A 26446-nucleotide genomic window follows, 5' to 3' on the forward strand; every position below is an offset into this window, starting at 1 on the left:
TAGGCCTACAGCAAACTCCAAACACGGTTTTCTCATTGTAGTACATTTGAAGAAGAGCCTTTAGCTCACTTTCTCTTATTTCATTAACCACATGTAGGCTAGAGGATCACTTTGGATTTTATCATAAGCACAATATTCTTGAAATAGACATTGTACACAATATTTTTTTATTGAATGATTATTGAAGACATGGTTAGTTTTATTCCCAACAAATGATAATGCAGAAGTGTGCAGCACACACTCAGCTGATCCCAGGTTTTCGGTCAGGGTAGATAAGGTCATTTGGGGCAACACAAATGTGGGGGCGGGGCTTCCTTCACATACGGATGAAGCTGTCTGCGTTTTTACTGGCTCAAAACCACCAACACCTACGTGACGTCACACGAGAGGGAATTTTCAAAAACTGAAGAAGCTCACCGAACTTAAGGGGAAAGATAAACAAAGGCAACATAAAAAATGCAAAGACCTGCGTAAGTACAATACTGTACTATTATGTAAAGTTTTCATTAGTTAAAAATTGTGGTTATATTCGTAAGCAGTTTAATAACGATAGCGAACAAGGTAGCTAGCATTCTAGCTAACTAAACTAGCTAGACCGGCAGATAACCTTGATTGATAGATATCACGCCAACTGTGGCTAGCTAGCAAAGTATCATGTCGAATGTAATGTTTGCCAGCTTAGCAAGTTACTCCAACATAATAGCATAGACGTTAGCCAACACAATAAATTGAGACGCCAGTTTGCGCTGTTGACTTGAATATGTACACTTTTCTGAAGGGTGGGCTGATTTTGTAGCCAGCAGATCCGACCCGCTTGCTTACAGCTGCACCAGGGTCTGACAGGCTAACTGTGTAGTTTAAGGCAGAAGGAACCACTGCAAGATATATCGGAAAGGTACCTCAATGCAGGAATGAAGAAATACCTTGTACTCCGAATTGTCCCATTATCCCAATAGTTACACCAATAAGATTGAACAACTGTTAGTTTATAAGTAAACTGCCATCTGTCCTAATGCTAGCTAGTAGTAGCCACATCGGCCATTATGGAATGGCATGTCAAGTTGAACAAGAAAAGGAGTTGATTGGCTGACACGGCCAGTCCAAAATGACTGCTATGACTTCTGCTACCTAACATGAGGACGAAATGGACAGTTTTCCGAGAAACATATGGCGCTGGCTCCATGGTCAATCAAATGTATTTATAAAGCCCTTCTTACATCAGCTGATGTCACAAAGTGCTGTACAGAAACCCAGCCTAAAACCCCAAACAGCAAGCAATGCAGGTGTAGAAGCACGGTGGCTAGGAAAAACTCCCTAGAAAGACCGGAACCTAGAGAGGAACCAGGCTATGAGGGGTGGCCAGTCCTCTTCTGGCTGTGCCGGGTGTATATTTTAACAGAACATGGCCAAGATGTTCATAGATGACCATCAGGGTCAAATAATAATAATAATAATACTAATAATCACAGTGGCTGTAGAGGGTGCAACAGGTCAGCACCTCAGGAGTAAATGTCAGTTGGCTTTTCATAGCCAACCATTCAGAGTATCTGCACATCTATCACTCCAGTGTTTAATTGCTAAATTGTAATTACTTTGTCACTATGGCCTATTTATTGCCTTACCTCCCTAATCTTATCTCATTTGCACACACTGTATATAGACTTTTTGTATTGTGTTATTGACTGTACATTTGTTTATTCCATGTGGAAGTCTGTTTTTTGTCACACTGCTTTGGTCGCAGTTGTTCTCAACCGGCCTACCTGGTTAAATAAAGGTGAAAAAAATTATCTCTACTGCTCCTGCTGTCTCTAGAGAGTTGATAACAGCAGGTCTGGGACAGGTAGCGCGTCTGGTGAACAGGTCAGGGTTCCATAGCCGCAGGCAGAACAGTTGAAACTGGAGCAGCAGCATGACCAGGTGGACTGGGGACAAATCAAATCAAAGTTTATGTCACATGCACCGAATACAACAGGTGTAGACCTTACAGTGAAATGCTTACTTAGAGGCTCTAACCAATAGTGCAAAAAAGGTATTAGGTGAACAATAGGTAAGTAAAGAAATAAAACAACAGTAAAAAGACAGGCTACATACAGACACCGGTTAGTCAGGCTGATTGAGGTAGTATGTACATTATTATGTAAATGTAGATATGGTTAAAGTGACTATGCATATATGATGAACAGAGAGTAGCAGTAGTGTAAAAGAGGGGTTGGCGGGTGGCGGGACAATGCAGATAGCCCGGTTAGCCAATGTGCGGGAGCACTGGTTGGTCGGCCCAATTCAGGTACTATGTACATGAATGTATAGTTAAAGTGACTATGCATATATGATAAACAGAGAGTAGCAGCAGCATAAAAAAGAGGGGTTGGGGGCACACAATGCAAATAGTCCGGGTAGCCATTTGATTACCTTTTCAGGAGTCTTCTGGCTTGGGGGGTAAAAACTGTTGAGAAGCCTTTTTGTCCTAGACTTGGCACTCCGCTACCACTTGCCATGCGGTAGTAAAGAGAACAGTCTATGACTGGGGTGGCTGGGGTCTTTGACAATTTTTAGGGCCTTCCTCTGACACCGCCTGGTGTAGAGGTCCTGGATGGCAGGCAGCTTAGCCCCAGTGATGTACTGGGCCGTACGCACTACCCTCTGTAGTGCCTTGCGGTCAGAGGCCGAGCAATTTCCGTACCAGGAGGTGATGCAACCACTCAGGATGCTCTCGATGTTGCAGCTGTAGAACCTTTTGAGGATCTCAGGACCCATGCCAAATCTTTTTAGTTTCCTAAGAGGGAATAGGCTTTGTCGTGCCCTCTTCACGACTGTCTTTGTGTGTTTGGACCATTCTAGTTTGTTGATGTGGATGCCAAGGAACTTGAAGCTCTCAACCTGCTCCACTACAGCCCCATCGATGAGAAATGGGGGTGTGCTCGGTCCTCCTTTTCCTCTAGTCCACAATCATCTCCTTAGTCTTGGTTACGTTGAGGGATAGGTTGTTATTCTGGCACCACCCGGCCAGGTCTCTGACAGCAAGGAGTCATCAGGCCAGGTAGTCCTGAGGCATGGTCCTAGGGCTCAGGTCCTCTGAGAGAGCACACTTAAATTCAGACAGGAGAAATACTCCAGATATAACAGACTGACCCTAGCCCCCCGACACAAACTATTGCAGCATAAATACGGGAGGCCGAGCCGGGAGACACTGTGGCCCCGTCCGACGATACCCCCGGGCTGGGCCAAACAGGCAGGATATAACCCCACCCACTTTGCCAAAGCACAGCCCCCACACCACTAGGGTTTGAGGCAGAGAATCCCAGTGGAGAGAGGGGAACCGGCCAGACAGAGACAGCGTTTGTTGCACCAGTGCTTTTCTGTTCACCTTCACTCCTGGGCCAGACTACACTCAATCATAGTACCTACTGAAGAGATGAGTCTTCAATAACGACTTAAAGGTTGAGACCGAGTCTGCGTCTCTCACATGGATAGGCAGACCATTCCATAAAAATGGAGCTCTATAGGAGGAAGCCCTGCCTCCAGCTGTTTGTTTTGATATTCTAGGGACAGTAAGGAGGCCTGCGTCTTGTGACCGTAGCGTACGTGTAGGTGTGTATGGCAGGACCAAATCGGAAAGGTAGGTAGGAGCATGCCCATGTAATGCTTTGTAGGTTAGCAGTAAAACCTTTAAATCAGCCCTTGCCTTGACAGGTAGCCTGTCTAGAGAGGCTAGCACTGGAGTAATATGATCACGTTTTCTGGTTCTAGTCAAGATTCCAGCAGCTGTGTTTAGCACTAACTGAAGTCTTAATCTACACAGGAAGCCTGTCTGACCCAAGTGCAGCTGTAAGCAAGCGGGTCGGATCTGCTGTCTTCTGTATTTGTATCTAACTATGTGTTAGTTATGCTAGCCATGTCTTGCTGCAGTGTTTTTTTTTTCAGCCACTTTCTCCAAGTCCGTTACTGTGTAAATGTACTGTAGCTACTCAACCTCTAAATGCCTCTCATTCATTTCACAGAAAGGGCAAAACTCCACGGAGGCCAGCCCTGAAGAAAACATCACACACACAAAAAGACCCAGTTGGTGTAAGTTGGTCACTGTCAGCTGTCACCTCAATTAATAGTTACTAAAAGCAAGTTAATAATGACAAAATAATCTGTACGTAGCTAGTGAATAACATGCCTTACAGTATGGTGATTTGCTGTGTGCAGGTGTACTGCCGTATCCGCCCTTTAGGCGCTACAGATGAGGAGTGTTGTATTGAAATGATCAGCAGCACCACCATTCAGCTGCATGCTCCTGATGGCATCAAAGCCAACCGCAATGGGGAATACAAAGAGGTACAGGTGTAACACAGCTAACTACATTACATGTCTCTCTCTCGCTCCATGATGCATCTTCCTGTGTCATCTCATAATGAACGTGTTCTTTCACAGACTCAGTACTCCTTCAAAAAAGTGTTTGGGATCCAAACCTCCCAAATAGAGTTGTTTGAGGATGTTGCCAAACCACTTGTGGATGACCTCATTCACTGCAAGAATGGTAAGTGACCGAAACTGCTCGTTTATTTTTAATAATGCATACGTTTTTAAAGTATTCGGTTTCGACAGGGTGTTGAGCGGCGATTTTTGTTTTTCTTTGCTGTCCATAGGATTGCTTTTTACTTATGGCGTCACAGGCAGTGGAAAGACGTTTACCATGACAGGCTCTCCTGGAGAAGGTGGTCTCCTCCCCCGCTCTCTGGACATGCTATTCAACAGCATTGCTCCATTACAGGCCAAGAGATTTGTAAGACTTATTTTACGTCATATCTCTGGGTGTAAACTCTGTTCCTACAGGGCATCATTGTATGCTTTTGTCCTCGTCTTTTCATCAGAGATTTATACATTGAACTGGATGTATTGGTACACTAGCCAATCAAGTGCTTGTGAGAGACTTAACTTTGAGTTGGCCATTTTATTCAACAGCTAATATGTGCAAAAAAGCCAATATTATTTTACTATTTGAATTTCAGGTTCTCCAAATGTTACATTGAGTGCTAAACCCTATACGTCTAGCTTTCAAATGTTCAATCTTGTAGGTGTTTAGGACCGACGACAAGAATGGCATGGAGATCCAAGGTCAGGTGGACGCTCTCCTGGAGAGACAGAAGAGAGACTCAAATCAACAGTCTGCAGTGCCCAAAACACCGTCCTCAAAGTATGCATGGGTTTTAGAAGCCAAACATGTTTCGTGCACATATTTGTGATCATCCTCAGATGTAAATAGATGCTAGGTTATTGACATCTTTCATGCATTGATTTGAGTGTTTCAGAGACTATTTGGATGACAAAAAGACAACCTGTTGAAATGATATTGGAAATGGCCATTTCACTTTCTTGATTGTTGAAGCTGGTTTGAGACTGAGGTTTTGTGTTGGTTCTGTCCTTCAGGCAAAAACCTGATCCAGAGTTTGCAGACATGATCAGTCCAGGGGAGGCTTGCAAATGTGAGGGAGTTGACGAGGACAGCTGTTACAGTGTGTTTGTGTCCTACATAGAAATATACAATAACTACATCTACGATCTGCTGGAAGAAGCTCCAATAGACCCCATACGACACAAGTAAGTCCAGGCTTTGTTGCGCTACCAGTAGTTATATATTTTTGTGTAATTTAATTGGAAAGATATGTTAAGGGTGACCAGTAAATCATTCTGCAAGAGTGTTCCTACCGCACGTCTTTCCTGTCATTTGTATCTTCTACAGTTAATTTTAGTGTGAAGAATGCACCAGTCAATGTAAGATGTATTGTAGGTTAGAGATGTGAAATGTTTTGTCTTTGTTAGGCGACCCGGTGGAGACACACCTCTGCGGATCCCTGAGTTGATGTACGTGGTTAGTTTATAACTAGCCTGGGACCACACTGATCAACTAGCTGTTTCATAGGAGCACTTTCATATATCTGATCCCAGGATAAGTGTATACAGTTTAAAAGTATAAAAACATGGCAGAATTATCTAGCCATCATCCCTCCACTACATCCCTTCCCAATCTAGAACCCTGCATATAATACATATGGTACCATGATCCCCTCCCAATCTAGAACCCTGCATGTAATACATATGGTACCATGATCCCCTCCCAATCTAGAACCCTGCATGTAATACGTATGGTACCATCATCCCCTCCCAATCTAGAACCCTGCATGTAATACGTATGGTACCATCATCCCCTCCCAATCTAGAACCCTGCATGTAATACGTATGGTACCATCATCCCCTCCCAATCTAGAACCCTGCATATAATACGTATGGTACCATCATCCCCTCCCAATCTAGAACCCTGCATGTAATACGTATGGTACCATCATCCCCTCCCAATCTAGAACCCTGCATGTAATACGTATGGTACCATCATCCCCTCCCAATCTAGAACCCTGCCTATAATACGTATGGTACCATCATCCCCTCCCAATCTAGAACCCTGCATGTAATACGTATGGTACCATCATCCCCTCCCAATCTAGAACCCTGCATGTAATACGTATGGTACCATCATCCCCTCCCAATCTAGAACCCTGCATATAATACATATGGTACCATCATCCCCTCCCAATCTAGAACCCTGCATGTAATACGTATGGTACCATCATCCCCTCCCAATCTAGAACCCTGCATATAATACGTATGGTACCATGATCCCCTCCCAATCTAGAACCCTGCATGTAATACGTATGGTACCATCATCCCCTCCCAATCTAGAACCCTGCATATAATACGTATGGTACCATCATCCCCTCCCAATCTAGAACCCTGCATGTAATACGTATGGTACCATCATCCCTCCACTACATCCCCTCCCAATCTAGAACCCTGCATATAATATGAGTGGTATGTAGTGTTATTATATAGTATATACATTTAAACATGTAGTATTACCTTTTGGAGTAACTATTTGCTTTTATTCCTCTGTCTCTGGTTGCCTTTGTAGAGGTAGTGCTTTTAACCTCTGCTGATTATCATGAGATTGGTGTAAACACATCCTTGAATGGCTGTGGTGAAACTGATCTGTGCTGCGGCTGGGAAGCTTGACATAATGCATGTCTTTTACCCGTTGACTGTTTTGAACAGTTATAACCGTTGTTTTAACATAGTCATGTTGACTTTTTGCTAGTGGTTAGTCTAGTTTATTTGTTTTAGGCTGTGTGGTGGTTAACCGTATTGTTGCTCTGCACGGTTGCAGACTGCCTCAATCAAAGATTTTACGTGAGGACCAGAACCACAACATGTATGTGTCAGGATGTACAGAGGTCGAGGTGAAGTCCACAGAGGAAGCCTTCCAAGTGTTTTGGCGGGGTGAGTGGGATTTTAGTCATTTCTTTTGAAGAAAAAATATTTTTTCCTTCTGATTGTATTAGTCTACAGTTTTTGCTTTTGTCCAGGTCAAAAGAAAAGGAGGATTGCCGATACTCAGCTGAATCGCGAGTCCAGTCGCTCTCACAGTGTGTTTATTGTCAAACTTGCACAAGCTCCGCTGGATGCAGATGGAGACCACATTCTACAGGTGACTTTGAACCTTGCATCTTTATATCTTGCCGATACAGTTCTTCATATAGAAGTGAAGCCAAAATCCACTACCTTGTCCCAGGGATGGAACAAGGATTTTGGGCATGGCCAGCCAGGCTAGTACACCACACTTTTTTTTAGTAGCCTGGGTCTAATATCTGTGCCACGCGATATCTGAAAATATAAAATGTCACTAGCCAGGAGGCTAGTTGGGAAAATGTTCTACCAGCCCAGTGTGACCCGTACTAGCGTGGGCCCGGTGGGCTGGCATACTCTCTATCCCTGCCTTGACCTAATGTTAAGATAACAAACTCAAACATCCTTTAATTACTATGTGAACTAGCACAATAAATATCTGCTGCTCCTTCACTAGTAGAAGCTGTGTTAGCTCATGTATGTTTCACTAGAAGACCCAATACAGAGCAAGCATGCTAACAGCTATCACTGGACCACGTGGCCTTCAACCAGTGCTAGCTCTGATAGCCTAGTCTCTGATAGCCTAGCCTGGCTGTGTTACAGGACAAGAACCAGGTGACTGTTAGCCAGCTGTGTCTGGTGGACCTGGCAGGGAGTGAACGCACCAGCAGGACTAAAGCAGAGGGCAGCCGCCTCCGGGAAGCAGGTGAGCTGACAACGTGGGACCCATAGAAAAATCCTTTACTTTTCTGTTTGTCTAACAGCATCACTGACCTAGCCTGGGGAACCAGTCTGTTTAGCTAACATTCTGTTTGTCTAACAGCACCACTGACCTAGCCTGGGGAACCAGTCTGTTTAGCTAACATTCTGTTTGTCTAACAGCACCACTGACCTAGCCTGGGGATCCAGTCTGTTTAGCTAACATTCTGTTTGTCTAACAGCACCACTGACCTAGCCTGGGGAACCAGTCTGTTTAGCTAACATTCTGTTTGTCTAACAGCACCACTGACCTAGCCTGGGGATCCAGTCTGTTTAGCTAACATTCTGTTTGTCTAACAGCACCACTGACCTAGCCTGGGGATCCAGTCTGTTTAGCTAACATTCTGTTTGTCTAACAGCACCACTGACCTAGCCTGGGGAACCAGTCTGTTTAGCTAACATTCTGTTTGTCTAACAGCACCACTGACCTAGCCTGGGGAACCAGTCTGTTTAGCTAACATTCTGTTTGTCTAACAGCACCACTGACCTAGCCTGGGGAACCAGTCTGTTTAGCTAACATTCTGTTTGTCTAACAGCACCACTGACCTAGCCTGGGGACCAGTCTGTTTAGCTAACATTCTGTTTGTCTAACAGCACCACTGACCTAGCCTGGGGATCCAGTCTGTTTAGCTAACATTCTGTTTGTCTAACAGCACCACTGACCTAGCCTGGGGAACCAGTCTGTTTAGCTAACATTCTGTTTGTCTAACAGCACCACTGACCTAGCCTGGGGAACCAGTCTGTTTAGCTAACATTCTGTTTGTCTAACAGCACCACTGACCTAGCCTGGGGAACCAGTCTGTTTAGCTAACATTCTGTTTGTCTAACAGCACCACTGACCTAGCCTGGGGACCAGTCTGTTTAGCTAACATTCCACTCCACTCCTTGTGCTCTATGTCATATGCCACATGTTAAGCATGACAGGAGTGGAATCATGGCTAAACAGACTGGTACCCAGACTAGTACTGACCTACTGACAGCTTCACAACATGCACCCATCTTTACCTGGCATCTCCACTCTTTCCCCAGGCAACATCAACCAGTCCCTGATGACATTACGTACCTGTATAGAAGTCCTCAGAGAGAACCAGATGTGTGGAACAAACCGGGTTGGTCACTTTGAATGAATCTCTGTGTACTTGATAAAACTGTAGACCAGATGAGTCAAGCTCTGATATTATGTCATAAAGTAACACGATGATACTGTGTGTTTTTGTTTCAGATGGTTCCTTACAGAGACTCTAAAGTCACTCATCTGTTCAAGAACTATTTTGACGGTGAAGGGAAAGTCCGCATGGTTGTGTGTGTCAACCCTAAAGCCGACGACTATGAAGAAACCATGGTAACTGATCTGAGTTAGATCCCAATAACAGCCCTAAGAAACCATGGTAACTGATCTGAGTTAGATCCCAATAACAGCCCTAAGAAACCATGGTAACTGATCTGAGTTAGATCCCAATAACAGCCCTAAGAAACCATGGTAACTGATCTGAGTTAGATCCCAATAACAGCCCTAAGGAACCATGGTAACTGATCTGAGTTAGATCCCAATAACAGCCCTAAGAAACCATGGTAACTGATCTGAGTTAGATCCCAATAACAGCCCTAAGGAACCATGGTAACTGATCTGAGTTAGATCCCAATAACAGCCCTAAGAAACCATGGTAACTGATCTGAGTTAGATCCCAATAACAGCCCTAAGGAACCATGGTAACTGATCTGAGTTAGATCCCAATAACAGCCCTAAGGAACCATGGTAACTGATCTGAGTTAGATCCCAATAACAGCCCTAAGGAACCATGGTAACTGATCTGAGTTAGATCCCAATAACAGCCCTAAGAAACCATGGTAACTGATCTGAGTTAGATCCCAATAACAGCCCTAAGGAACCATGGTAACTGATCTGAGTTAGATCCCAATAACAGCCCTAAGAAATGGAAATATCAACAAGACGTAACCGTGTGTGTTCCTTCAGTTGGTCATGCGCTTTGCGGAGTTGACCCAGGAGGTTGAGGTGGCGCGGCCGGTGGACAGGCCCATTTGCAGCCTGGCGGCGGGGCGGAGACACCGAAACCAGGCCCTCAGAGATGAGTTGTCACGACGCCAGGAGGAGCGCCCTGGGGGACCCAACAACACCGGTATGTACACACACATAATCACAGAGAGACAGAGAGAGATATATATCTATATCTATATCATCTGATTGTACATGGGTGATGTTAGAACCGTCCAATGTGACCACCACCTCAGGCAGCACTAATGTTAAGTGAAGTTAATCTGTTCTCCACTGATCTTTCAGAGGATGGCTTGGTGCTGAACCAGCTCCTGGACAGCCTGCCGGCCCTGCCTGCCTGTGAGTTGGTGGATCCCACCGATGAGCAGATCCTGCCCCGCCTCATAGAGGTGCTGGAGAGGAGGCACCGCATCCGCCAGATGATCACTGAGCAGTACACCAGAACTGGTACGGACCAGGCCACTATAGACCTAATGAAGGGTATTTTGTCAGTACAGGACCTATTTTATTTATTTTAAATGTATGTACTGTAGTTCTGTTGTTGTCTGTTAATGTTCTGTGTTGACTCCAGGAAGAGTAGCTGCTGCTTTAGCAACATCTTAAGGGGATCCTAATAAAATACTACGGGCTTTAGAGCTGTACATTTAGTCTAGCGTTTGAAATGTCAGACTTCCTCTATTTAAATTCATCATTGTCTTTTGATGTTTATCTGACTTTTCTTAGGGCATGTTTTGCTATATGTAAATGTTTAGTTAGTGTAAACATATTGTCTACCTTTAGTGGACAAGAGTAAAGTTAAATCTGTACCAATGGATTCATTTCCATTCCTTTTCCCCCTTTCCAACAGCCAACACGCTGAAATCGATGCTCCAGGAGTTTGACGGCCACCTGATGGCCAAGGAGAACTTCATCCATGAACAGCGGGGTAAACTAGGGGAGAAGGACAAGATCATGTTCAACCAGAAGAATGAGATGGATCGGCTGGAGAAGAAATCCAAAATGCTGGAATACAAGGTGAAGTCTAAGTCCTCCATCTCTCTCCCCCGCCTTGTTCTCCCCCCCTTTGCCTCGTTCTCTCCATCTCCTGACCTCAGCTGCATTTTTATATCACTGAAACCCATGCATTCGTACATCCCTGAACTTTTTACATGCCTTTTATGCCCCCCCTCAGATTGACATTCTTCAGAAGACCACCAATATCTATGAGGGGGACAAGCGGGTCGCTGCAGCAGGAGCTGGAGAGCCGTGAGCAGAGGCTGCAGCGGGAGCTGTCGGAGAGGAAGCGCATGGAGGCACGCATGCAGGGCATGGTGTCTGACACCAAACACCAGTGGGAGAAGGAGTGTGTAAGTGAAGTGTTACCCTCCCTCCCCTCAGCCCTCCCCTCAGCCCTCCCTCCCTCCCCCTCAGCCCTCCCTCCCTCCCCTCAGCCCTCCCCTCAGCCCTCCCTCCCTCCCCTCAGCCCGCCCCTCAGCCCACCCTCCCCTCAGCCCTCCCTCCCTCCCCTCAGCCCGCCCTCCCCCACTCTTTCAATAGATCTGGTCACTCAGCTGCTAACTAACCCCAGAATGTGAGGGGGGGGGGGGTCACTCAGCTGCTAACTAACCCCAGACTGTGAGGGGGGGGGTCACTCAGCTGCTAACTAATCCCAGACTGTGAGGGGGGGGGTCACTCAGCTGGTAACTAACCCCACCAGTGGGAGAAGGAGTGTGTAAGTGAAGTGTTACCCTCCTTCCCCCAGCCCTCCCTCCCCTCTGACCTCCCTCCCCTCAGCCCTCCCTCCCTCCCTCCCCTCAGCCCTCCCTCCCTCCCTCCCCTCTCAGCCCTCCCTCCCTCCCTCCCCTCAGCCCTCCCTCCCCTCAGCCCTCCCTCCCTCCCTCCCCTCAGCCCTCCCTCCCTCCCTCCCCTCAGCCCTCCCTCCCTCCCCCTCAGCCCGCCCGCCCCCACTCTTTCTGTGGTCACTCAGCTGCTAACTAACCACAGACTGTGAGGGGGGGGTCACTCAGCTGCTAACTAACCACAGACTGTGAGGGGGGGGTCACTCAGCTGCTATCTAACCCCAGACTGTGAGGGGGGGGGTCACTCAGCTGCTAACTAACCCCAGACTGTGAGGGGGGGTCACTCAGCTGCTAACTAACCACAGACTGTTGGGGGGGTCACTCAGCTGCTAACTAACCACAGACTGTTGGGCGGGGGGTCACTCAGCTGCTAACTAACCACAGACTGTTGGGCGGGGGGTCACTCAGCTGCTAACTAACCCCAGACTGTGAGGGGGGGGCACTCAGCTGCTAGCTAACCCCAGACTGTGAGGGGGGGGGGGGTCACTCAGCTGCTAACTAACCCCAGACTGTGAGGGGGGGGGGTCACTCAGCTGCTAACTAACCCCAGACTGTGAGGGGGGGGGGTCACTCAGCTGCTAACTAACCCCAGACTGTGAGGGGGGGGTGTGTCACTCAGCTGCTAACTAACCCCAGACTGTGAGGGGGGGGTGTGTCACTCAGCTGCTAACTAACCCCAGACTGTTGGGGGGGGTCACTCAGCGGCTAACTAACCACAGACTGTGAGGGGGGGGGGGGGGGGTGGGTCACTCAGCTGCTAACTAACCACAGACTGTGAGGGGGGGGGCACTCAGCTGCTAACTAACCCCAGACTGTGAGGGGGGGGTCACTCAGCTGCTAACTAACCCCAGACTGTGAGGGGGGGGGGGGGGTGTCACTCAGCTGCTAACTAACCCCAGACTGTGAGGGAGGGGGGGGGGGGGTGTCACTCAGCTGCTAACTAACCCCAGACTGTGAGGGGGGGGGGTCACTCAGATGCTAACTAACCCCAGACTGTGAGGGGGGGGGGGGGGTGTCACTCAGCTGCTAACTAACCCCAGACTGTGAGGGGGGGTCACTCAGCTGCTAACTAACCACAGACTGTTGGGGGGGGTCACTCAGCTGCTAACTAACCCCAGACTGTGAGGGTGGGAGGGTCACTCAGCTGCTAACTAACCACAGACTGTTGGGCGGGGGTCACTCAGCTGCTAACTAACCCCAGACTGTGAGGGGGGGAGGGTCACTCAGCTGCTAACTAACCAGACTGTTGGGCGGGGGGTCACTCAGCTGCTATTAAACCCCAGACTGTGGGGGGGGGGAGGGTCACTCAGCTGCTAACTAACCAGACTGTTGGGTGGGGGGTCACTCAGCTGCTAACTAACCCCAGACTGTGGGGGGGTCACTCAGCTGCTAAATAACCCCAGACTGTGAGGGGGGGGCACTCAGCTGCTAACTAACCCCAGACTGTGAGGGGGGGGGGGGGGTCACTCAGCTGCTAACTAACCACAGACTGTTGGGCGGGGGGTCACTCAGCTGCTAACTAACCCCAGACTGTGGGGGGGGGTCACTCAGCTGCTAAATAACCCCAGACTGTGAGGGGGGGGGGGCACTCAGCTGCTAACTAACCCCAGACTGTGAGGGGGGGGGGCACTCAGCTGCTAACTAACCCCAGACTGTGAGGGGGGGGGGGGGGGGGCACTCAGCTGCTAACTAACCCCAGACTGTGAGGGGGGGGGTCACTCAGCTGCTAACTAACCCCAGACTGTGAGGGGGGGGGGCACTCAGCTGCTAACTAACCCCAGACTGTGAGGGGGGGGGGGGCACTCAGCTGCTAACTAACCCCAGACTGTGAGGGGGGGGGGCACTCAGCTGCTAACTAACCCCAGACTGTGAGGGGGGGGGGGGCACTCAGCTGCTAACTAACCCCAGACTGTGAGGGGGGGGGGGGGTCACTCAGCTGCTAACTAACCCCAGACTGTGAGGGGGGGGGGTCACTCAGCTGCTAACTAACCCCAGACTGTGAGGGGGGGGTCACTCAGCTGCTAACTAACCCCAGACTGTGAGGGGGGGGTCACTCAGCTGCTAACTAACCACAGACTGTTGGGGGGGGGGTCACTCAGCTGCTAACTAACCACAGACTGTTGGGGGGGGGGGGGGGGGGGGGGTCACTCAGCTGCTAACTAACCCCAGACTGTGAGGGGGGGTCACTCAGCTGCTAACTAACCCCAGACTGTGGGGGGGGGGGGGGGGGTCACTCAGCTGCTAACTAACCCCAGACTGTGAGGGGGGGGGTCACTCAGCTGCTAACTAACCCCAGACTGTGGGTCATAAACATAGTTGAGGGTAGGTGTGGTGTTTATTGTAGTTCAGTGCTACTTACATTTTGTTGAAGTTGTGTAGTTAACATTGGTCTTCCTCTTGCTACCTCAGGAGCGTCGTGTGAATGCCAAGCAGCTGGAGATGCAGAACAAGCTGTGGGTGAAGGATGAGAAGCTGAAGCAGCTGAAGGCCATCGTATCAGAGAGCAACAGCAGCGCCACCTCAGAGCAGCAGCGTCCCCCAGACAAGCCCCAGAGGGCCTCCCGGGAGACGGATCAGCCTCGCGCCCCTGAGAAGAGATCTCGCTCACCACTGCCCGTGAGTTGTTACACCCTGTCACTGCCTCTCTTTCTCCCTCGCCGTCTCTCCCTCGCTCTCTTTCTCTATCCATCTATCGCTCCAGCTATAAATGATTGTGATTTGACGTTATTGTAATAGATATTGACTGTGGAACTAGTCTAATGTTGATGGACCGTTGTGTTGCATGGTGGGTTGAAGTGCTGTGTCATTAGACCACATGTACTATTACTCTGCTGTCTCACCGTTACTGGCCCCCTGCATGTAGTGTCTGTTTCACTCTGCTGTCTGACCGTTACTGGCCCCCTGCATGTAGTGGCTCTGTTTCACTCTGCTGTCTGACCGTTACTGGCCCCCTGCATGTAGTGTCTGTTTCACTCTGCTGTCTGACCGTTACTGGCCCCCTGCATGTAGTGTCTCTGTTTCACTCTGCTGTCTGACCGTTACTGGCCCCCTGCATGTAGTGTCTGTTTCACTCTGCTGTCTGACCGTTACTGGCCCCCTGCATGTAGTGTCTGTTTCACTCTGCTGTCTGACCGTTACTGGCCCCCTGCATGTAGTGGCTCTGTTTCACTCTGCTGTCTCACCGTTACTGGCCCCCTGCATGTAGTGTCTGTTTCACTCTGCTGTCTGACCGTTACTGGCCCCCTGCATGTAGTGGCTCTGTTTCACTCTGCTGTCTCACCGTTACTGGCCCCCTGCATGTAGTGGCTCTGTTTCACTCTGCTGTCTGACCGTTACTGGCCCCCTGCATGTAGTGTCTGTTTCACTCTGCTCGTCTGACCGTTACTGGCCCCCTGCATGTAGTGGCTCTGTTTCACTCTGCTGTCTGACCGTTACTGGCCCCCTGCATGTAGTGTCTGTTTCACTCTGCTGTCTGACCGTTACTGGCCCCCTGCATGTAGTGGCTCTGTTTCACTCTGCTGTCTGACCGTTACTGGCCCCCTGCATGTAGTGTCTGTTTCACTCTGCTGTCTGACCGTTACTGGCCCCCTGCATGTAGTGTCTGTTTCACTCTGCTGTCTCACCGTTACTGGCCCCCTGCATGTAGTGGCTCTGTTTCACTCTGCTGTCTCACCGTTACTGGCCCCCTGCATGTAGTGTCTGTTTCACTCTGCTGTCTGACCGTTACTGGCCCCCTGCATGTAGTGTCTGTTTCACTCTGCTGTCTGACCGTTACTGGCCCCCTGCATGTAGTGTCTCTGTTTCACTCTGCTGTCTCACCGTTACTGGCCCCCTGCATGTAGTGGCTCTGTTTCACTCTGCTGTCTGACCGTTACTGGCCCCCTGCATGTAGTGTCTGTTTCACTCTGCTGTCTCACCGTTACTGGCCCCCTGCATGTAGTGTCTGTTTCACTCTGCTGTCTGACCGTTACTGGCCCCCTGCATGTAGTGTCTGTTTCACTCTGCTGTCTCACCGTTACTGGCCCCCTGCATGTAGTGGCTGTTTCACTCTGCTGTCTGACCGTTACTGGCCCCCTGCATGTAGTGGCTCTGTTTCACTCTGCTGTCTCACCGTTACTGGCCCCCTGCATGTAGTGGCTCTGTTTCACTCTGCTGTCTGACCGTTACTGGCCCCCTGCATGTAGTGTCTGTTTCACTCTGCTGTCTGACCGTTACTGGCCCCCTGCATGTAGTGTCTCTGTTTCACTCTGCTGTCTGACCGTTACTGACCCCTGCATGTAGTGTCTGTTTCACTCTGCTGTCTGACCGTTACTGGCCCCCTGCATGTAGTGTCTGTTTCACTCTGCTGTCTGACCGTTACTGGCCCCCTGCATGTAGTGTCTCTGTTTCACTCTGCTGTCTGACCGTTACTGGCCCCCTGCATGTAGTGTCTGTTTCACTCTGCTGTCTGACCGTTACTGGCCCCCTGCATGTAGTGTCTGTTTCACTCTGCTGTCTGACCGTTACTGGCCCCCTGCATGTAGTGTCTCTGTTTCACTCTGCTGTCTGACCGTTACTGGCCCCCTGCATGTAGTGTCTCTGTTTCACTCTGCTGTCTGACCGTTACTGGCCCCCTGCATGTAGTGTCTCTGTTTCACTCTGCTGTCTGACCGTTACTGGCCCCCTGCATGTAGTGTCTCTGTTTCACTCTGCTGTCTGACCGTTACTGGCCCCCTGCATGTAGTGTCTGTTTCACTCTGCTGTCTGACCGTTGCTGGCCCCCTGCATGTAGTGGCTGTTTCACTCTGCTGTCTGACCGTTACTGGCCCCCTGCATGTAGTGTCTCTGTTTCACTCTGCTGTCTCACCGTTACTGGCCCCCTGCATGTAGTGGCTCTGTTTCACTCTGCTGTCTGACCGTTACTGGCCCCCTGCATGTAGTGTCTGTTTCACTCTGCTGTCTGACCGTTACTGGCCCCCTGCATGTAGTGTCTCTGTTTCACTCTGCTGTCTGACCGTTACTGGCCCCCTGCATGTAGTGGCTGTTTCACTCTGCTGTCTGACCGTTACTGGCCCCCTGCATGTAGTGTCTCTGTTTCACTCTGCTGTCTGACCGTTACTGGCCCCCTGCATGTAGTGTCTGTTTCACTCTGCTGTCTGACCGTTGCTGGCCCCCTGCATGTAGTGGCTGTTTCACTCTGCTGTCTGACCGTTACTGGCCCCCTGCATGTAGTGTCTCTGTTTCACTCTGCTGTCTCACCGTTACTGGCCCCCTGCATGTAGTGTCTGTTTCACTCTGCTGTCTGACCGTTACTGGCCCCCTGCATGTAGTGTCTGTTTCACTCTGCTGTCTGACCGTTACTGGCCCCCTGCATGTAGTGTCTCTGTTTCACTCTGCTGTCTGACCGTTACTGGCCCCCTGCATGTAGTGTCTGTTTCACTCTGCTGTCTCACCGTTACTGGCCCCCTGCATGTAGTGTCTCTGTTTCACTCTGCTGTCTGACCGTTACTGGCCCCCTGCATGTAGTGTCTGTTTCACTCTGCTGTCTGACCGTTACTGGCCCCCTGCATGTAGTGTCTCTGTTTCACTCTGCTGTCTCACCGTTACTGGCCCCCTGCATGTAGTGTCTGTTTCACTCTGCTGTCTGACCGTTACTGGCCCCCTGCATGTAGTGTCTCTGTTTCACTCTGCTGTCTCACCGTTACTGGCCCCCTGCATGTAGTGTCTGTTTCACTCTGCTGTCTGACCGTTACTGGCCCCCTGCATGTAGTGTCTCTGTTTCACTCTGCTGTCTCACCGTTACTGGCCCCCTGCATGTAGTGGCTCTGTTTCACTCTGCTGTCTCACCGTTACTGGCCCCCTGCATGTAGTGTCTCTGTTTCACTCTGCTGTCTCACCGTTACTGGCCCCCTGCATGTAGTGTCTGTTTCACTCTGCTGTCTCACCGTTACTGGCCCCCTGCATGTAGTGTCTCTGTTTCACTCTGCTGTCTCACCGTTACTGGCCCCCTGCATGTAGTGGCTCTGTTTCACTCTGCTGACATTTGTGACATTACAGTGTTCAGATAGAAACTTGTATGCTGTAGAACAGATATGATTGTCTGTCATGTACCTGAATAGGGCATCGTGTTGGTTCTATTTGTTACAATGTTACCTACAACGTTGTGAATACAGTGTTGTAGATGCCATGCTACAGACTTCATATAATACTCCCAGACTCCCTCCTGCTACCACCACCAGGTCAGCACAGCTCAGTGCCACCCCCTTCCACCCTCCTCCTCCGCTGGTAGTCTGTCAGTAGCCTCCGTCATCTCTGAGTGGGAGCAGAGGTTCCCCATAGGTAGGGACCCCCCCGGGACACCCGGAGCGTACGGAAGAACGACCCCATACGGAAGCAGCAGTGTGGGCCGCAGGAGAGGCCAGCGATGGGCCCCTGAGACAGAGGCCCCGGGCCCCAGCCACACATATGGGCTAGACCTAGAGTCAAGTTCAAGGGTTAGTGTGTGTTAGAATTTCACCCTAAGGGACTGGTTTCCCCGACAATGATTAAGCATAGTCCTGCTTTTGGCTTCATCTGTGTCTTGGAAATCAGGAGGTGAACTTTAAGTAGCTGGATCTGCCATGCTTGTAGACCCGGATAGAACTGCACCCTAGACCCGGATAGAACTGTAGCTGCTTGGTTTGTATACTTACCTACTGTACATGTGCTAGCTATTAGGACCAGGCTGATACCAGTATCGATACTCGTTAGTGTCATGGCAAGAAAAGGAAACACAAAGTGGATTTAACTTCTGGAAAACAGTCCTTTTGTTGAAACAAACATCACTATGTTGTCTTCCAGAGTCATGTTCCAAGCTATAACACAGTATTTACCATGTAACAGGTTTTTAAAGGGCCCAAGAGTTTGGTCTGTTTCGTGTTTTAATTTTAGCCATGGAAACAAAAAATTGCGACGCTGATATCACAGTAGTTAGATCTGCTATGCTTGTAGTCCTGTGTGTTCATATGTGTGTAGATGTACCGTAGCTAGTTCTGCTATGCTTGTAGTCCTGTAGGCTTTAATCTGTGTGTTCGTATGTGTGTAGATGTACCGTAGCTAGTTCTGCTATGCTTGTAGTCCTGTAGGCTTTAATCTGTGTGTTTGTATGTGTGTAGATGTACCGTAGCTAGTTCTGCTATGCTTGTAGTCCTGTAGGCTTTAATCTGTGTGTTTGTATGTGTGTAGATGTACCGTAGCTAGTTCTGCTATGCTTGTAGTCCTGTAGGCTTTAATCTGTGTGTTTGTATGTGTGTAGATGTACCGTAGCTAGTTCTGCTATGCTTGTAGTCCTGTAGGCTTTAATCTGTGTGTTTGTATGTGTGTAGATGTACCGTAGCTAGTTCTGCTATGCTTGTAGTCCTGTAGGCTTTAATCTGTGTGTTTGTATGTGTGTAGATGTACCGTAGCTAGTTCTGCTATGCTTGTAGTCCTGTAGGCTTTAATCTGTGTGTTCGTATGTGTGTAGATGTACCGTAGCTAGTTCTGCTATGCTTGTAGTCCTGTAGGCTTTAATCTGTGTGTTCGTATGTGTGTAGATGTACCGTAGCTAGTTCTGCTATGCTTGTAGACCCTTAAACAATCATCCTGCAGAATTGCATCAGTAGCTGCTTGATATGTGTTTGGTTGTCTGTAATGGCCACCACAGGACTGATAACCAGGGTGTCCTCATCACATTTATCATCACCATTATCCTCCCATTTTATGTTACATTGTCCGCTAGTGTAGGCTGTATTACGTACAGTAAGTAACATTTTTCAGCACTTTCACATATACAATATTCACAAATCTCCTCAGACTTTTTGTGTACCCCAGGAAGAGTAGCTGCTTCAGCAACCGCTAGTGGGGATCCTAATAAACTACCAAGTACTAATAATACTCTTATGAAACAATCCATTCATCAATTCATAATGCTATAGATTGCTGCTATAAAACTCATATCTAACCTGGTTTCAATCATAATGTTGGCAGCTGATGTGTATATACAGTGGCAATAGAAAGTGTGTGAAATACCTGGATTTCTGCCTAAATTGGTCATACAAATGTATCTGATCTTCATCTCGGTTACAACAATATACAGTCTGCTTAAACTAATAACACAAACAATTATACTTTTCATTGATCACACTGTAAACATTCACAATGCAGGGTGGGAAAAGTATGTGATCCCTTGGATTTAATAACAGGTTGACACTCCTTTGGCAGCAATAACCTCAATCAAACGTTTCCTGTAGTCGGATCAGACCTGCACAACGGTCTGGAGGAATTTTGAAACATTCCTCTCTTTTACAAAGCTGTTTCAGTTCAGAAATATTCCTGGGATGTTGGGTATGAACTGCTCACGCCACGGCATCTCAATCAGGTTGAGGTCAGGACTGGGCCACTCCAGAAGGCGTATTTTCTTCTGAAGCCCTTCTGCTGTTGATTTACTTCTGTGTTTTGGGTTGTTGTTCTGTTGCATCACCCAACTTCTGTTGAGCATCAATTGGCAGACAGACAGCCTAACATTCTCCTGCAAAATGTCTTTAACTTGGGAATTCATTTTTCCGTCTGATAGCAAGCTGTCCAGGCCCTTAGGCAGCAAAGCAGCCCCAAACCATGATGCTCCCTCCACCATACTTTACAGTTGGGTTGAGGGTTTCATGTTGGTGTGCGGTGCATATATTTATTTTCTTCCACACGTAGTGTTGTGTGTTCCTTCCAAACAACTTTAGTTTCATCTGTCCACAGAGTATTTTGCCAGTGGCGCTGTGGAACATCCAGGTACTCTTTTGCGAACGTCAGACATTCAGCAATGCTTTTTTTGGACAGCAGTGGCTTCCGTGGTGTTCTTCCATGAACGCCATTCTTGTTTTAGTGTTTTACGTATCCTAGACTCGTCAGATGTTAGCATGTTCCAGAGATTTCTGTAAGTCTTTAGCTGACACTCTAGGATTCTTCTCAACCTCATTGAGTATTCTGAGCTGTGCTCTTGCAGTCATCTTTGCAGGACTGCCACTCCTAAGGAGAGTAGCCACACTGCTGAACTTTCTCCATTTATAGACAATTTGTCTTACCATGGACTGATGAACATCAAGGCTTTTAGAGATACTTTTGTAACCCTTTCCAGCTTTATGCAAGTCAACCATTCTTAATCTTAGGTCTTCTGAGATCTCTTTTGTTCGAGGCATGGTTCACATCAGGCAATGCTTCTTCTGAATAGAAAACTCACATTTTCTGAGTTTCTTTTTTTTTTATATGGCAAGGCAGGTCTAACCAACGTCATTGATTGGACTCCAGGTTAGCTGACTCCAATTAGCTTTTGGAGAAGTTATTAGCCTAGGGGTTCACATACTTTTTCCAACCTACACTGAATGTTTAAATTATGTATTCAATATAGACAAAAATACAGTAATTTGTTATTAGTTTCAGCACACTGTCTATTGTTGTGACTTAGATGAAGATCAGATCAAATTTGACAACCAATTAATGCAGAAATCCAGGTAATTCCACAGGGTTCACCTACTATTTCTTGCTACTGTATATTGACTTACAGTATACCTGTCATTGGTCTTCCATTAGCCTAGCTTACAGGAAGGGAAATTATCTTAATCATATCCGATTCATTTGAACCTCCAGAGCATAGAGGATTGTCCAATTTATACCTGTTAAACATAACACCTCAAACTATACTGTGTATAAACCGTGGGCTTTATGTTTTGCCAGCCCACTCTACCCACACTAATGCCTGTCGCCGGTCCGCCGTAGACGCTGCTACTACTAACCCAATGGCCCTTAACACCACAACTGTCAATAATTCCCTGATTTTTGTCTTTTCCTCACTGTTTTAAATGGGACCCACCAGACCACGGGGACACCGATTCGCCTGCACCACAGACGCTCACACTCAGCGGGTGGGGAGCGATGGGTAGATCACAAACCACTCTCTAATTTGGATTTAGACACGGTCATGCAGCCAATCATACCCAATGCAATCAAGGTGTCAGCGGCCAGCGAGAAAGCTCTGTCTAAATGCCACAAGTATGTTCTCACGCATCAGGAGCTTGCCTCCGATGGGGAGATTCAGACCAAACTGATCAAGGTAAAAAAGAAAGAGGGGGGAAAAATTCCTCAATTGGTGTCTTTTTTTTTTGTTTCTGTCTCATATTTTAGACTTTTTCACCTTTTTGGGTTTGAATCTTTCCGACTACTATAGAATATTGATACCTGAGCAATGAGTAGTAGTAGTAGTAATAATGTTTCAAATAGAGATTTGTACTGCTACAACCATGGAAAGTGTTCAGACCCCTTGACTTTTTCCACATTTTGTTACGTTACAACCTTATTCAAACATTGATGAGAGAGAAAAAACAATTTAATCTATCTAGACACAATACCCCATAATGGATACATATACATAAGTATTCAGACCCTTTACTCAGTACTTTGTACCTTTTTGGAAGCGATTACACCCTCGTCTTCTTGGGTATGACGCTACAAACATCCCCACAGCATGATGCTGCCGCCACCATGCTTCACCGTAGGGATGGTGCCAGGTTTCCTCCAGACCTGATGCTTGGAATTCAGGCCAAAGAGTTCAATCTTGGTTTCATAAGAGCAGAGAATCTTGTTTCTCATGGTCTGAGAGTCCTTTAGGTGCCTTTTGGCAAACTCCAAGCGGGCTGTCTTATGCCTTCTCCTGGGGAGTGGCTTCCGTCTGGCCATTCTACCATAAAGGTCTGATTGGTGGAGTGCTGCAGTGAAGGTTGTTCTTCTGGAAGGTTCTCCCATCTCCTCATAGGAACTCTGGAGCTCTGTCAGTGACCATCAGGTTCTTGGTCACCTCCTTGACAAAGGCTCTTCACCCCCGATTGCTCAGTTGGAATCTTAGTGGTTCCTAACTTCACGTGTGTGTGTGTGTGTGTGTGTGTGTGCGCGCGCCTTTCCAAATCATGTCCAATCAATTGAATTTACAACAGGTGGACCCCAATCAAGTTGTAGAAACATCTCAAGAATGATCAATGGAAACAGGATGCACCTGAACTCAATTTCGAGTCTCATAGCAAAGGGTCTGAATACTTATTTAAAATTTAATAAAAACTCTTCTTTGTCGTTATGGGGTATTATGTATAGATTTAGTAAAAAAAAAAATATCTTAATCCATTTTAGAATAAGGCTGTGGGAAAAGTTGTGAGGTCTGAATACTTTCCGAATGCACTGTACCTGATTTACCTGTGAAGGGGAATGCATTTGTATCCCTCACTTTGAGTCTTTCTGCGTGGTACATCTCTTAATCTGATAGTTGTCCATCTTCAGGGAGACGTGTTCAGAACGAGAGGTGGAGGACAAGCCGTGCAGTTCACAGACATCGAAACGCTTAGACAGGAATGCCCAACTGCTTCAAGGTATGCCCATTGGCCAACCTATCCGTTATTATGCAGACACTTTGCCAGATGTTGTGTTTAGCGTTGCAAAATTCTGATGACTTTCCCAACATTTCTAGGTTTCCCGAAATCCCGTTTGCAGGATTCCATATTTTATGCTTATTTCCAGGAATATTCCAAGTGGTGTTTCTGGAAACCTTTTGCAACCCTATCAGAAATCATCTTCTGTTGAGATGAGGACATTACCTCACTGTCTCATCTTCTTGAAATAAATGTTGGCTATGTTTTTAGTGTAAGTCATTCAGAGACCTGATGTGAATATTTTCTGTTCCATGAAGTCGTAAGAGGAGGTCATCGGAAGACGGGCCAGGACAACATGATGAGAACAAGATGGACTGGAACGACAGAGAGAACAGGGTAAGCTGTCCATCACTCATTCACCTAGGCTGGAGTAAAACGGCCATTAGAGTTTTGTAATGATACCTGCTCATAAAGGTATAAATCAGCTAGACATTTGGTGTGACCCAGGGTATAAAATATGTTTTCTCCCAACAGGCACCAGTGGCAAGCACAAGCTCGGGTCTTGGTCTCCAGATTGGCTATCAGAAGTGAGCATTTATATCACATTCCAGTAGGGATTTTGACTGACAACATTGCATGTTTTCATAGTATTGACTAATCAACTGTTGTTGACAAATTCCACTTCTTCTTTTCTCCATCCCTTCTTTCAGACGCAGAAAGTAGGAACTGGACAGATCATCTTTGTCTATGCTGGATTTGTCTTGTGCATTGGACTAGTGAACTTACCTTCACTTTAAACTATGCATCTTTTTTTTTAAAGTCAAACTTTTTATATAACTGTTTTTCTAGACAAGTGATGATCAAGACCTGAGTTGTATTTAATCATGACCGTAGCTTAAAAGGGACATTTTTCAATTAGATTTGTATTAGATGATTTAGATAAGAGAACTACAAGTTATCACATTGTATAGCGTGTCATTGTATAGTTTACTACCTTCACCTATGACACTTCCCTTCACTGCGTTTTCACACCCAAAGATTATTTAGATGACAAAATGTAACTTTCTTTTTTTCTCTCTCTCTGTTTCAAGGTACTTGTTTTGTTGTTGTATAGACCTATATTCAGACACATAATCTGCAGAAAATCAATGGTAGAAAGCTGCTAGTTCAACGACCCCAATTATATACTTTACTAAAGCCTGCCGGTCAGTCTCTGACTGCAAATACATGTATTTTTGAAGGAATGTACTATTTAAAAACTGTAAAAAAAATAAATCAAGAAATGAGAATCTTATCTTTAACCACCTTTTTTATATTACTGTATAACCATGTGAATGGCAGGTCTTGCTTTGGAGGTAGGTGTAGCGCTGCAGGCCCCAAACATAATCAATTGAAACCAGTTGGCATCCAAAAAGATTTGGTGTGGCAACATGAGTACCAATCTATCAAATTAATTTTATTACTTTAAGTCAGCAGTAATGTTAGGGGAAACAGTGCTACACTCTACCTAATGTCCTAACCCAACCTTCCCCATCTTAGCAGCACCACTGCCAGACTCCTGTCTGAATAACTGGTGTCCTTATAGTTCACATCCCCTTATATTTGCCCCAGCCAGGCAGCCACAGGCACCAGCCTTTTTTAAATGGAAGGGAGTGCTTTAAGACTTTGCTAAGCACACAATGTGCTATGCTAACAAACTGAAATTTTTATGTGGCTGGTGCTGTTTGCTCGACATTCTTTGGTCTGTTGACAGTTGATGAGAAATGTCAAACAGAAGCGCTCACTAGCAAATCTGTATATTTTGTGGGGCCCCTGCTAAAGTCTTGTGCACTGCAGACTATCTGCTAGTCTCCTGGGCAGGTTACATTCCACCAGCATGATGCGAATGGTCCGGGCATATTTATTGTATAGGGCTGCTTTTGGGCTGTCAATGGTTTGAAACATCTTTCTTGTGGGAAGAACATACGCAATGAAAGGCAGAAAATTTTTAGATTTTCTTGTTGCCTGATTCCACTTGTCTGTATGCTGAGTAATTTCACTAAGCCTCAGAAGTATTTGTAAACCTGGCCCAGCATGTTCCATGTGGGCTAGCTGATATGTGTGTATAATTGGAGCCTATCTACATGGTCAAATTCCATCACACAACTAGAACACGTTTAATGTTCATTAATATTTGAAGATACATTTTATACATGTGTCTTTCATCTATAATGTTGCATGACTTACTTTAGCCGTATAATGTAATGACTCAAACACACTACTGTTTGCAGCACACCGAGGAGAGCTTTACAGGGAATTCCTGTAATAATCATTACTAACAGCAGGTGGCAGCAGATACCGTACATTTTATAACAGGGGCCTTTAATATTGGCACTTATTTTGTGACTGGCCATATGGCTCTACAGGTTATTCTGACTTGGAGAATTGTCTGATGGTAACCATGGTCTGGACAGTGTAGATTGGTTGGTGTTAATGCAAAGGTTTTATCCAGTAGTTCCTCAGACTGCATCCTTACCAGACACATTTGACATGACGCGTATACATGTGTTTCCATGCCAACAAACGGTCACGTGAATATGTAATAATTACCACATGCTTTAACTGGGCATACTAGCTCTCCATTTCCACCTTCTTGTTATATTTTAACTGTGCATACTAGATCTCCATTTCCACCTTCTTGTTATATTTTAACTGTGCATACTAGCTCTCCATTTCCACCTTCTTGTTATATTTTATCTGTGCATACGAGCTCTCCATTTCCACCTTCTTGTTATATTTTAACTGGGCATACGAGCTCTCCATTTCCACCTTCTTGTTATATTTTAACTGGGCATACGAGCTCTCCATTTCCACCTTCTTGTTATATTTTAACTCGGCATACGAGCTCTCCATTTCCACCTTCTTGTTATATTTTAACTGGGCATACGAGCTCTCCATTTCCACCTTCTTGTTATATTTTATCTGGGCATACGAGCTCTCCATTTCCACCTTCTTGT

General features: G+C 46.9%; 1 protein-coding gene across 1 annotated transcript; it reads left to right on the plus strand.

Annotated features, from left to right (window-relative positions):
- Nucleotides 1-361: 361 nt before the first annotated feature.
- LOC106587728 (kinesin-like protein KIF23) lies at nucleotides 362-24744 on the plus strand. Its single transcript, XM_045708378.2, is given in 24 exon segments — nucleotides 362-470; nucleotides 3999-4065; nucleotides 4192-4320; nucleotides 4417-4522; nucleotides 4632-4768; nucleotides 5061-5179; nucleotides 5413-5583; nucleotides 7202-7314; nucleotides 7401-7522; nucleotides 8044-8146; nucleotides 9229-9308; nucleotides 9422-9541; nucleotides 10175-10337; nucleotides 10499-10660; nucleotides 11061-11227; nucleotides 11385-11432; nucleotides 11434-11559; nucleotides 14461-14667; nucleotides 18270-18524; nucleotides 21911-22147; nucleotides 23362-23450; nucleotides 23768-23846; nucleotides 23985-24037; nucleotides 24161-24744. Coding segments are annotated over 24 exon segments (2880 nt in total). The 5' UTR covers nucleotides 362-456; the 3' UTR covers nucleotides 24174-24744.
- The last annotated feature ends 1702 nt before the right edge of the window (nucleotides 24745-26446 follow it).

The sequence above is a fragment of the Salmo salar genome, chromosome 26 (genome assembly GCF_965601325.2).
Source record: "Salmo salar chromosome 26, fSalSal1, whole genome shotgun sequence".
Taxonomy (NCBI): Eukaryota; Metazoa; Chordata; class Actinopteri; order Salmoniformes; family Salmonidae; genus Salmo; species Salmo salar.